Below are 12,262 nucleotides of genomic sequence, written 5' to 3'. Positions count from 1 at the left end.
GCTGCCCTGCAGGGAGGGGGAGCAGCTGGGGTGTTTGGGGTCATGGAGCTCTGCCACTCCCCTTCTTGTAGGGCAGCTGCTCTCTGGCCCTTGCTTCCGGGCCCCCCTGTCCTCCTTAGGACTGCATGTGTAGGGGCGCCTGGGTAGTGTGTATCAAAATCTGGCTGTGCTCTTATGACCAGGAACCAGCTGTCTTTGCAAAAAAACTTCTTCTGATTGGTTTCCACTGAAAACCCTGCAGGCTCTCTGATAGTGTATTTGCAAACCACTGTTCATAAGACACTGGGTTTTAGTGCTGATCCGAGCTGCTGCTGTTTGCAAAGAGAGGTGTGGCTTCTGTTTGCAATAGACTACACCACAGATTGTGAGCATAAAGAGAACTAAAAGTTGCCCCAAGGAACTCTGGGATACATCCAGAGAACTTCCAGCACCTGAGTCAAGCTGGAGCCACATGCACACAGGAAAGCAATCGGGCTTGGACCTTAGGTCTCAGCTTTACACAGGCTTGAACCCTCCATCCCTGTAGGGTCCTGGGACCTTAGGTTCGAGCCATAGGTTAACACCATTGGTGTGTGGGCACAAGGGAGGTTAGGCTTGAGTCAGGAGCCCGGGTTTACAGTGCTCTGTAGACATAACATGAATGGCACTTTCACACTCCCCCTTCCAACCTCGGTGAGAGATTCCTTAGCCTGTTCACAGCTACACAATAGTGCAGTTGCAATGGTACTGGGCTGTCAAAGAAATACCACACTTTGTTTATATTATCTGTAGGAAGCTAGTTTCGACTTTAATAATGGTGAGATAACATCTTTAGTTATATCTGTATTTAGCATTTTAAGGAGTAAGGCAATGCAATCCACATGGACAATAGTTTTAGTTCCTTTAACCATGGCCACTTTAAACAAAAAATGGAATATAGAGTGATAAACACAACCTATATAAATTAATGACTCCGCATCAAACATTGTGGAATTGCTCATATCCAAACCCAACTTCAGTTGGCTGCATTTTACTTAGGCTATGTCTACACTGACGGCAGCAAAGTCGCCGCCCTCAGATCGACTTCTCTGGATCGACTGAGCAGTCAGTGAAGACCCTCTCAGTCGATCCAGAAATCGACTTACTAAGACCACCTTCTCAAGTGGTGTAGCGCTGCATTGATGGGAAAGTGGTTCCTGTCGGCACAGTGCAGTGAAGATGGCGCACAGAACAGAAGCAGAGAAGTCGACGGGAGTTACATAAGTTTTTTGCGTAGCTTGCATAACTCCGGTCGACTGCCGCTGAATCTCCGAGGTAAGTGTAAACAAGCCCTTACTTTCTTTGGGGAAGGGGAGGAAAACGTCAGTTTCAGATTTATAAAGTCTTTGGCTTATTTGTAGTATGCAGCACTCTTCCTCTGGAATTGTTTGCTTGTTAACATCCTCTGCCATGGACTCCTCCTTTGGCTGATTGAATGGATCATTTCTTATCCAAAGAAAATGATTGAACTGATGATGTAGTTGACGTATAGGAGTAAAAATAAGAGCAATAGTTCACAGCCTCCAATTTCCTGTCAGAATGTTTCCACCCTTGATTTTCACAAATGCAGCCACCCCTGCTACTTCCAGTTTTTCTTTGACGCATAACATGGTTACCCTTTCTCCTTCTTTCACTTCTCCTTTTTGTGAAGCACACGCAATCTTATGTGAAAGATCACATTAAGGACAATTATAATACCAATCTATTGGCACTGTGAACCATAGTTGGATTCAAAATCATCAAAAAAAACAAAAAAAAATGAGTATGGCTAGAATTTTCAAACTTGGCGTCCTAAAGGTAGGCTCTTGAAGATGGATGAAAAACCAGGCTAATCACCTCTGACTGTCATCAGTTGGACGTGCAAACGCCCAGTGTCTCTGAAAAATCAGGTTTGCTTGTCTGAGCACCAAACTATGGATACGAGTGGCTAATATAAGCCAGTTTTTAAGTGCTGATGCCTTTTTTATGATTTCTGGAATAGTAGTTGTGCAAACCTTATAGATGGTGGTGCTGTGCTGCAAGAGTCAATCACTAGGAGAAGTCTGTAAATAAAAGCCCTGCTTTCACAGTTACAAGATCCAAACCACCAACACCATCAGGATGTGAGAACAAAGCACAAGAATATCCAGTTCCTTGGCATCACCGGGACAATTTGGTAAAGCCTGAGTTTGACCTGAAAGAGGAGAAAACATCTGTACACAATAAGCAGACAATCACCTACCTACATCACCTTTCCATTTTGCCCATTATAGTGTTTCCTATCTTTTCTCCTCCATTTTCTGTCTCATATTTCTGTATCCCCTCAGAAATGAACTGAAGTCAACTACACATTCCTTTGCCTACCCACCTTCTGGCAGTCTGCTAGTTATGGCTTCAGTCATTCTAAACAGAGCAAGTCATTTTTGAAAATTAAGGGTAGCTTCTTCCCAAAAATGTAAACAACTGTTAACAACACTTTTGTTGAACAAGCTACGTGGCAGTGAATGAGCTTCAAATTTGCATTGAGTTGTACAACTATGTTTTATATCAACATATTAAAGGATTTCCTTTTAAATCACTTACACTCTTATCTTCTGCATTTTGTCTTATTTGTAAATTCCTTTCAGGTTTCTGAGTTCATCCCAGTAGAGAGATAGCAGAGGGGATCGTAATAGAGCTGAAGTATTCCCCTTTACAAAAGAGGCACTGGACACCAAACAACAAATAATGACATACTGTCCATTGCTAGGATGATATTTGTTTAGACCCTTTGCAAAACCACAGTAGCAACAAAAGAAGATACACCAAAGACCTCGTTGCCTGAAGTCCCAGGCCAGGATCTTCTATTTACAGTCCTTAAGCTGCAGTAATTATTAAATAGTTCAGCCTATAGTAACATTTCCCCAACAACTATTTGGGCCAGAATCCTTCTCTGCAAAGACCAGGTTCCATTTTATTGTATTTGGTGTAGATTCTACTGCCCTTATCACTGTGGTATCTGAATGCTTTCCAGCAGTTTATGAAGGAGAATTGTGTACTATCAGATAAACTGTTTAACCTGTGGTAGTCCTCAATAAATCCTGGAGGTAGATATAAGGGTTTCCTGTCCAGGGACCAGCTTGAGGCTTACTGCTATAGGCCCAGAAGGGTTCTCTCCTGGAACCCTAGTCTGCTAGTACAACTACTCCAGGATAAAGAAAATCTCCCATTGGGAAAAAAAAAAAAAAGTGAAAAAGAAAAACAAAGTACATGTTGATATATGAACCAGCAAATAGTTGCTGAAATGGCTAAATAGTTAAACCAAAAGGTAGACATTTACCTGAGCTTGTGCTCTGTCTCTCATTAGGCACCTATCACTGTATTATCTAAGTGCATTCCAAGAAAAGAACTAATAGAAGACAAAGTCCAACAAATTGACTGTGTTTCTCCCTCTTTCTTGGGTGGTTGCTGGCGATATAACTATTAGAGCCATTGAGGAAATATTTTTCCCCGTGAAAATTTTTGACAAAAGCAAATATTCTCTCCTTTTTCTTTGAAATTTCAGGTTTGTGGCAACCAAAAGGTGATTGCTTTTATGAAAACCTGCACAAATTTTATATGAAACTTTGTTCAGTTGAAAAACCACTTTTCATTTAAAAAAAAAAAGTCAGAAAATGAGTAATATATATATATTCCTCCTTTAAATGTAGGTGGCTGAGGGGGGACGTTAACTCTTTCCTCTTGATCCTGTTTTCTGTAATTACTGTTGCCATGAAAGCTCTGCCCCCCGATTTCACACGGTTAACTCTTGATTGTTACATTTCCTTTGGAATGTAACCGGCAAGAGAAGTCTTGGCTGCCTTAGGTCTTGGGGGTGGGGGTTATTGTCATGAGTGGCCTTAAAGATGAAAACTACCGATTTGAAATTAATCCAGTGTTCTTTGAAAGGCCTTTGAGTCAGTGGCTGGAGCTGCTGAGGAGGCAGGCTGCTGCATTTTGCATAATTTGAATCTTTTTAAAGTAAATGGAGGAAATTTCCTGTAATTGTAAATCCCTTTATTACAAGTAATCTACAACACTGAGAACTTCTACTGCTAAACAGAAAACAAATGCAAACCCCATAACTTAAATTCACAAAATATTTTTCTTTCTATGTGATTGTTTGAGAAAGTTTAGTGCTGTCTCTTTTTCAGACCCAGGTCAATCTGTGGGTGGTTAATTATTCTGGAATCAATTGTGTCTTTGATCCTAAGTATGTAAAATGAGTCATTAAGAATGTCTTATGGTATTTGCAAAATGTACCGGATTTGGTAATTCAAATTAGAAATCTGGAAAGCAAATTCAGGCTATCATCAATACTGGAAGTAGAGTTTACCAATGATGGGCACATGATAAAAATCAGATTGGCATGACATTTAGGTAATATTCACACATCTGAATCCAAGTAATTTGCTATTTACTATGCTATACTATTTATCCTACAACCTCTCCCTCACTCCAGAGTCTGAGACCCCTCCTGAGCTTTGATGTTTTAGGAAATAGTCCTTGGGAGAGAGAAACACATGCACAAGGGTCAAAGATTCATCCTCTTGTAATAACAATAGTTTCTCTGCATAGCTCATATTCATCACTCAGAACTCACTGAGCCCAGAAGTCTCTACAAGTGACCTCGCTGTGGTTAATTATATGCTGTGAATATGCTTAGAATTCAACAGCCATTTTACTTGCGGAACTGCACTAGGGCAAGAGCCATTTGAATCTTACTTGTAAGGGCTTATGCAAATCTATCTACCTTATGTATTTCTAGGTAATCTACTACTGTGTTATCCACATGTCTTCTCAGATCTTTTGATTTGACATTTCATCTATGCCAAGAGAATTTACAGGAGAAACTCTTGTTAATTCTAAGAGCCTTATGGCTTCCTGGTTCCCTGATTTTTTTTTGCAGGGTGCCAATATGATAAAACGTTAAACACAATGAAGGGCCAGGGACTGCCGGCATTGTAGCTCCTTTTACGTGAAATAGGGCTATTTTAGTGGTAAAATTGTTCTTATCAAGGATTTAAGTGGGAGTCCTTTCTGACACTGAGTATACATACTCCTATCTATCCATCCTAATTTGCTGGGATCAGTATGGAGAGTTGCCAGGGTTAGCAAAAGTAAAAAATCTATAGGACTTCCTTCTATTTAGCAATGCTTATAACAAGTCATACAAATTAGAGATTAAAAAAAAGCCCTGTTAATTATCTAGTCTATTTCAAGGCAACTTCAGGATTGTTCACTTACCAAAAGGGATAACATTTCTTGCCATAACTTGATTATCTGGAACTAGAAAAAACAAAATCCAAAATTATTCATTTATATTTAAAAAGGGGAAAAAATGTACTACTGACTAGTTAAAAACCTCATGCAAAATAAGCAGTTGGCATTATTCAATTATTTGTCATGGTATCACTTATTTTCACAGGAGGCGAGGGAAAAAAAGACCTTTAATGCATATTTTAGTCTCTGCATCCCATGAGTTACAGGGTAAGTTGGACCTTGTTCAGCTGTCTGTACAATAGATTTTCTCTTTGCATCCCAGCACTCAAGGACAAGTCACAGGTGCAAAGGTAATTAATAATTTTGTGTCTTTGCTCTGAAAGAATACATGGCCTGCTCCTGAGCCTATTAAAATTCATGAAAGTCTTTCCTTGGGCTTTGGAATGAGCCCATACAGGTTGTGCTAGAGATGCATGGGGTAATGACTGGAGTCCCCCACACCTTCTGCTAAGTTGGGAAAGGATGCACCCAGCAGAATATGTAAACATACATGACCAAATGTTTAAAAACTTGTGAGTCACTCTCCCTAAGATGTGTTTCATTTAAAGAGGGGAAGGTCAGAGGGGTTTAGCTTCTCTGGTCTTGGATCCTCTGCTGATATTGGAGCCTTGAGGCTTCCTAAAGATTCTCATTCCTCCCCTTTGCCCATCTCATTCTTCTAATGAAATGAGGAAGTGGAGAGGTGAAAATCAGTGGAACTTAAATTTAAAAATGGTAATCATGCCTAGTGTCAGCAACCAGTAGGCTCCAAGTACAATAAACTCAGTGAAGTATCTCCCACCTGAACGCCCTCCCTATGAAATCAACTTCTAAAGGGCTTACCTGAGACATTGAGTTTAACTTCATGCTTCTCTGTTACTCCAGTGTCTTTGTTTCTAGAAATGCAGGTATACACAGCTTCATCAGCAGGCTCAACTCCTGAGAGCATGAGAGAAAAGTTACCACACTCCAGCTGATCCCAAAAGAGCTTGGTTCTATTGTGGTATCTTCTGGACTGCTGCGTCAGCAAATCCATCCCGTTGTAAAACACATGCACTACCACGGATGAATTTATCTGCCAGTATATTGAATAACTGAGAATGTTCAGTGTTTCAGAAGTCTTAGTGGCACATGGCAAAATAACAGTATCTCCGCTGACTGCATGGCACAAGGTTGTGTGGGAAATAGCTGTAAAATAAAAAAAAATGTTGAGTATGAAAAGATAAATTTATGTTGTCAAGAGATAAATCATGCTGAGCATCCGCAACTCCCGTTGGTCAGCACCTCTCAGAATTTGGCTCTAAATTTGTCAATAACTGTAATGGAAGAGACAAATAGCTATACCTTACATCTTGAAAACAGCACCTATTAATAGCCGCCAGCACTGGTGAACCTCCTGTAAATCTATTCATCTATGGGCCTTATATGTTCCCCGTTACCAACGGTATCTGAGAGCCTCAATCTTCAGTGCATTTATCCTCACAACAGCCCTGTGAGTTAGGAAAACATTATACCCATTTTCTAGATGGAGACTGAGGCATCAAGAGACTAAGGTCCAGATCCATAAAGATATTTAGGCTTCTAATGTCAATTTAATGGAAGTTAGGAGCCTATGTACTGTTGTGGATCTGGGTCCAACTCACTTGCCCAAACAGCAGATCGGAAATATTTGGCAGCAAGTTGAACCTAGGTACCCCAAGTCCCAAACTAGTGCCCTAAATCACAGCAAATGTTGATCTCTGGATAGATTTTGTGTTTATGATTTATATAAATGTCTCTCAGCATTGTAAAATGGAATAATTTATTACTAGCTGGAATCCTGTGAAGAATATTCTCAAAAGAAAGAACATGTTGGTGTTTCACTATACAAGTATATATACACAAGTAACTATACTTCCCATATTATTTCCTCTTTAAGCAGTCTTGCTAACTCTCATGAACAACTAGGAGACCGATTGTGTACTAACACATTTTACAAATTAGTGAATAAGCAAACAAAAACATTTAAAGAATAATCAAAGAACTAGTTCCAAAATGTACTCTATTTATTTTGACAAACTTATTACTAATGTGTTTAACTACTTCATAATATAGTAGAAAACATACTATAGTGTAGCATATAAAAGTAATGAAGTTTTAGAAATGAGACTTCACAAACAAACTTCAATGCTTTTAAAGAGAGACTGTCGGAGAGTTTAGGCTCAAAATATAGGTTTTATCAACATTTTCAAAATACTTAGTTGGAGATAGGCAGAGATGATATAGTAGGCACCAGAAGAGAAGATTCCAGAACAGGGAAGCAACTGACTATCCCTTTCTGGTTCAATAGGCGCTGAGATGGTATATGTCTGTGAGTAACCCTTTGTATTGTTAACCAAACAAATATGCCTGCAGCAAAGGATTAAGCAGAAATCCATTCCTTTATAAAGATGAAGCTGAAAACTTGCTGTGGCTTAGTAACCTCATAGTTCCCTACAAATGTGTTAATCTTAAATACCAAAGTGGGTGTGTGGTAGAGCTGTACATTCAGAAGGATTTAACGTGAATTTTGCTATTTTAAGAAGAAAGGTGAACCAAAGATTTCATTGACCACGTAAGTGTCTTAAGGTTGACAAGTTTGACAACACATTTATCCATTGAAATGGTACCTATTTGGATGGCAGGAATCCTATTTCTTCTTGCTACATGGAGAATCACATGTGTAAGTTCCATTAAATATAATGAGAATGGTGCTTTTTAGCATGGAGCCAAAGATTTAGCCATGCGATGTATTCCTGTCTTGCTCTTCTTTTACAATGCCTTTGAAAATAATGGAACAGACTTCTAGAAAGCCCGACCACAAATAGGCAAAAGCTTGGGACTCAAGATCTTTAACAGAAAACTCCAGGGACTAATTATTTTACCTTGTAGATCATAATACATAGGTTTTCCTAGCAGAACCTCTTGGTGTCATGCCCTGTGCCTATTTAATGTCAGGCTTTCTAAACAGCTTAATGTCAAGTGCCCAGCACTCATCAGCAACCCAACCCTACACTAACATAGCAGTGCATGTGCAAGGAAGGAGAACAATTTCAACAAACAAACAGATGTAGACTGAGTGATTATAAAGAGTGAGAATAAAAATTATTTTTAATATTATGAAAAGTACATTAGGAGGCTCCCGCTGAAGAATCTGTTGGTTATTAGATTGTTACACTAATCTGCAGTTTGATGAACACACACAAGTCTCTCCATTAACTAATGGGTGCATATTGTAGTATACTTACCACCAGAGAAAAAGCAAAGGAGTAAGGAGGAGAGTATCCAGAAGACATATTCCCTATATAGTAAGAAAAAGACAAAAGTACAATTATGATATGGGAATAATCTTAGCTCTGATATTCCAGGATTGTTGCTTTGTTAGCATAGCAAACATTACATTGTTATGTCCCATAAAACATCTCAGGCTGCTGTGTTTTTATCCAGATTCAAATTGATACCTGGTTTAATCTCTCAGTGGGATTCATCTTTTAGCGATGGTGTCAGCCATGACTTTTGGCTGCCGATCAGAATTTCCACACAGTTTGATTTTGGATCTGGTGTTCCTAAGCAGGCCCATCTGGGATATGTTCATCGAATGAAATTAGCCTATGTGTACATAGACCTAATCTGGTCCTGAAATTATTCTCTACTAAAGTGGCAGTTATGTGCACCACCTGATTAGCTGCACTGCAGCGAAGTTTACCTGTTCATTTTTGCAGTGTCCTGGTCGCTGTGAATCCCCTCACTTCATTACTGTCATCATGCACTCCTTTAGCTGGGGTGGTTTCCCCTGTACAGAGAACAAAGGCACATAGGGAATGCTACATGATTTCTGTTGTCTTGGGAATTTATCCAAAGGATGATGAAGGGAATACGTTTCCTATTATATACCCATTCACTATTGCTGTGGTTCAATCTATTCCACCTGTTTGTTAGTTCACACTATTAAACCTACAGTATATCAAATGAAGGGTTTCATTTTCAGCAGCCTGGAGGATGGATGAGATCCACAACTCCTTTCAGGACCAGCTTTAGATCTTTTGATATCCTGAATGAGGCTTATATTTCCAGTGGCTCTCAAACTTTTTGTATTGGTGACCCCTTTCACATAGCAAGCCTCTGAGTGCAACGCCCTCACCCCTGTGGGCACCTGCCCCTAGCCCTTATGGACTCCCCACTCCCCTTTTGCCCTTGCATGTTCCCCGCTCCTGCTTTGCCACAATGCTTGCACTGTGCCCTCTTCACCCCTAAACCCTGCAACCCCCTCCTACACCCAGCTGGGGAAACAGAGCTGCATGCATGGAGTGGCTGGTATTGCTACTTCCTTCCACCTCAAAAGCTGCTCTTCCATGCACCCCTAGGGGGCTGTGAGGGGAGGGAGTGAGGAATGCCAAGCCTCCGGAGCTGTGAGCACGGGCGTGTTCCTGGCGCGGTTCACCCCTCACCCCGACGCCTGCCCCTTCTGCGGCATGAGGGAGACCCTTGCGCACGTTTATCTGAAGTGCACCAGGCTGCAGCCCCTGTTTCGGCTCCTCCAGAACCTCCTGCTGCAGTTCTGGCTGCACTTTTCCCCGCACTTGTTTTTATATGCACACCCTGTCCGTGGCCCCCACGAAGTCGCGGGACCTCCTCGTCAACCTCCTCTTGGCCCTGGCCAAAGTGGCCATCTTTAACACCAGAGAGAGGAGGTTGGCTGGGGGGGCACCCTGCGACTGTGGGGCCTATTTCCGTTCCTCTGTCTGTTCACGCATCCGAGCGGAGTTCCTCTGGGCGGTGTCCGCTGGCTCCCTTGACACCTTCTGGGAGCAGTGGGCGCTGTCCGGGGTTCTCTGCTGGGTGTCCCCTTCCGGTTCCCTCCGTTTGACCCTTTGACCCTCATGCCCCTTCCTGTTTTTTCATTTGTTGTCCCCCAAATTCAGTTGAGTCCTGGGTCCAGTGGCTCCTCCCCTTAGGCTGGGGGAGGGGCCTTTAGCAGTGGACCACCCACCCTGGTACTCATATAGTTCCAGGTCACTTTCCTCACCTGGGCTGCGTAAAGGGAGGGCAGCGAGCAGCCGCTCTTGATGCTCACCTCACAGTCCAGCCCAGGTGGGGAAAGTGACTTGGATGCAGGGAGCCTTGGCGTTGCTTCTCACTCCCTGCCCCACCCTCAACCTCCTAGGGGGGTAGGGAGGAATGTGTGGGGGAGGTGTGAGCAGTATCTGTGTATCACCACTTGCCCCCTCCCCCACATGTTCCTCTGGCAGGAGGAAGCAGGGAAGCTCATAGTCCTGTGCCTGGCCGGTGCTCACATCTCATGACCCCTGTTTGAGAACCAGTGCTATAGACACTATCACAGGCTGGCCGGCCCTTTAAGGGGAGTCAGGCTCAGCCTTGCCTGTGCCCTAGCAGTTATCCCCCAGCTGGTCCTAGATGAGTGGCTTAATTACTATGAGTGACCTCAGCTGTGGAAGGGTCAGGACAAATACAGGGAGAGGCAAACTCAGTCAGGAGGAGGAGATGATGACTCAGCAGAGGCTTCCCTGGGGGGTAGGGCCTGCTGAAGTGAACTACAGAGAGCAGGTCAGGCTCCTGGGGGCTGCTCTGATGTCAAAGCTGTGAGAAGCAGGGAGGGCCTTGGGGGAAGCTTTCAGGGGTGGGAGGATAATGGAGAAACCTGCTAAGGAGGGCGTATGGGGGGATAGGGCTCAGCCAAAAAAGCAATGCTGGGATTTTGCAGTGCCTGGCACCTGGGGTGCAGACCAGGGAAGTTGAGCATAGCCAGAGTGGTAGGAGGATCATTGGTTTGGATGCTTGCTTAGGTGTTTTGGGGTTTTTTGCTTTTAGTTGGTCTTCCTTATGTGGAAGGGGCCTGAACTTAAATGTGACCTGGCTGTGGAGTGGGGCTACAGAATATATTTATAGAGAGAGACAGGCTATTGTGGGGCTAAAGAAGTGGTTGCCAGGAGGTGCTAGTGGGGTTGACCCCTGCAATGCTAGGGGATTCTACAGCGGTGAGTGGAACCACTTGCAAATGCTCAGCTAGGGTCAAGATCAAGGGGAGGGCAGGGACTCCTATGAGTGTTTGCTGCTGCTACGTGTTTCATGAGCTCCAAATACTGCTTCTCAGGTTTTACCAAGGATGGAGCCAGCTGCACAGCCATAGAAACAATCTAGCCCAGGGGTTCCCAACCTTTTGGCTCAAGGCCCACAGATATCATTTTTACAACTGTGAAGGGCTACCAGTCTCTGCCAGCAGCTGCCACCTCCTCTCTTTGCAGCCAAACAGAAGGCTGCCTCACTCATGTCCCTTCTCCTGGCTGCAGCAGGGAAGCAGCATGTGTCCTGTAGCCCTGTGTGCTCCATGTAGGTCCCTAGGCAGTGGCTTCCTTTTGTAGGCAGGAGGATGGGAGATCAGCACTCCCCTCCCTCTACAGCAGGGACCCCAGCACTTATGGACCTAGGCAGGGTGCTTTGCCGTACTCCCTGCCACAGCCAGGGGGAGGGGAGTGCTGATCTCCCATCCCGTTAGCTACAGCAGGGAGCCTGCACTAGTCTTGTAGCTCTGCAGCAACAGGCTCCACCTGGGTTCTTAGGCAGCGGCTCCCTATGCAGCCAGCAGGAGGGGAGTGGTGGGCTACTTTGGAAGACCCTGGGAAACACAGGTTAGGAGCCTCTGATCTAGCCCCAGTCAGGTACAAATAAGGTTTAAACCAGAGTAGGGTTTAAAGGAGTCTTTTATTACAGGGTCCTTTTTGGAAGAGGTTAGATTGGACATGTCCCCCCCTTTCCTCAATATGATAGCAACCCCAACAAAGGAAATGATGATACTTTCTCTTCCTTCTTAAGCCTTTATGGATATCCATGATGGCAAAAATGAGATGCGTGGTTCTTCACCAATGCAGCTCCACTGGCAGTAACAGTGGTGGAAGTGATAGTGTAAACAGGGCTCTGAAATGTTTACCACCATGTGATATGATGGTGT

General features: G+C 43.3%; 1 protein-coding gene and 1 long non-coding RNA gene across 4 annotated transcripts in view; one reads left to right on the top strand and one right to left on the bottom strand.

Annotated features, from left to right (window-relative positions):
* Nucleotides 1–12,262, bottom strand: part of LOC137151003 (CD276 antigen homolog) — a 44,748-nt gene that overhangs the window by 4,906 nt on the left and 27,580 nt on the right. For 2 of the 3 annotated variants that reach the window (XM_067545164.1, XM_067545165.1), the window contains 5 exons: nucleotides 9,002–9,088; nucleotides 8,544–8,596; nucleotides 6,121–6,465; nucleotides 5,263–5,304; nucleotides 803–2,191 (listed from right to left, as the gene is read on the bottom strand). In XM_067545164.1, coding sequence (XP_067401265.1) covers nucleotides 2,088–2,191; nucleotides 5,263–5,304; nucleotides 6,121–6,465; nucleotides 8,544–8,596; nucleotides 9,002–9,009 — 552 coding nt within the window. In that variant the 5' untranslated portion in view covers nucleotides 9,010–9,088 and the 3' untranslated portion in view covers nucleotides 803–2,087. Of the gene's footprint in view, nucleotides 1–802; nucleotides 2,192–5,262; nucleotides 5,305–6,120; nucleotides 6,466–8,543; nucleotides 8,597–9,001; nucleotides 9,089–12,262 lie in introns of those variants that run through there. The other variant, XR_010919137.1, reaches the window with a different exon arrangement.
* The window catches only part of LOC137151004 (uncharacterized), a 57,266-nt gene continuing 55,777 nt past the window's right edge, over nucleotides 10,774–12,262 (top strand). Inside the window, exon 1 of the long non-coding RNA XR_010919138.1 lies at nucleotides 10,774–10,860. This is a non-coding gene — a long non-coding RNA (uncharacterized lncRNA). The remainder of the gene's footprint in view (nucleotides 10,861–12,262) is intronic.

The sequence above is a fragment of the Emydura macquarii genome, unplaced genomic scaffold, assembly GCF_026122565.2.
Source record: "Emydura macquarii macquarii isolate MOO-44397 ecotype Brisbane River unplaced genomic scaffold, CSIRO-AGI_Emac_v2 contig_1043, whole genome shotgun sequence".
Taxonomy (NCBI): domain Eukaryota; kingdom Metazoa; phylum Chordata; order Testudines; family Chelidae; genus Emydura; species Emydura macquarii.
The sequence above is the reverse complement of the archived record's forward strand: the minus strand, read 5'-3'. Positions and strand labels throughout refer to the sequence as shown.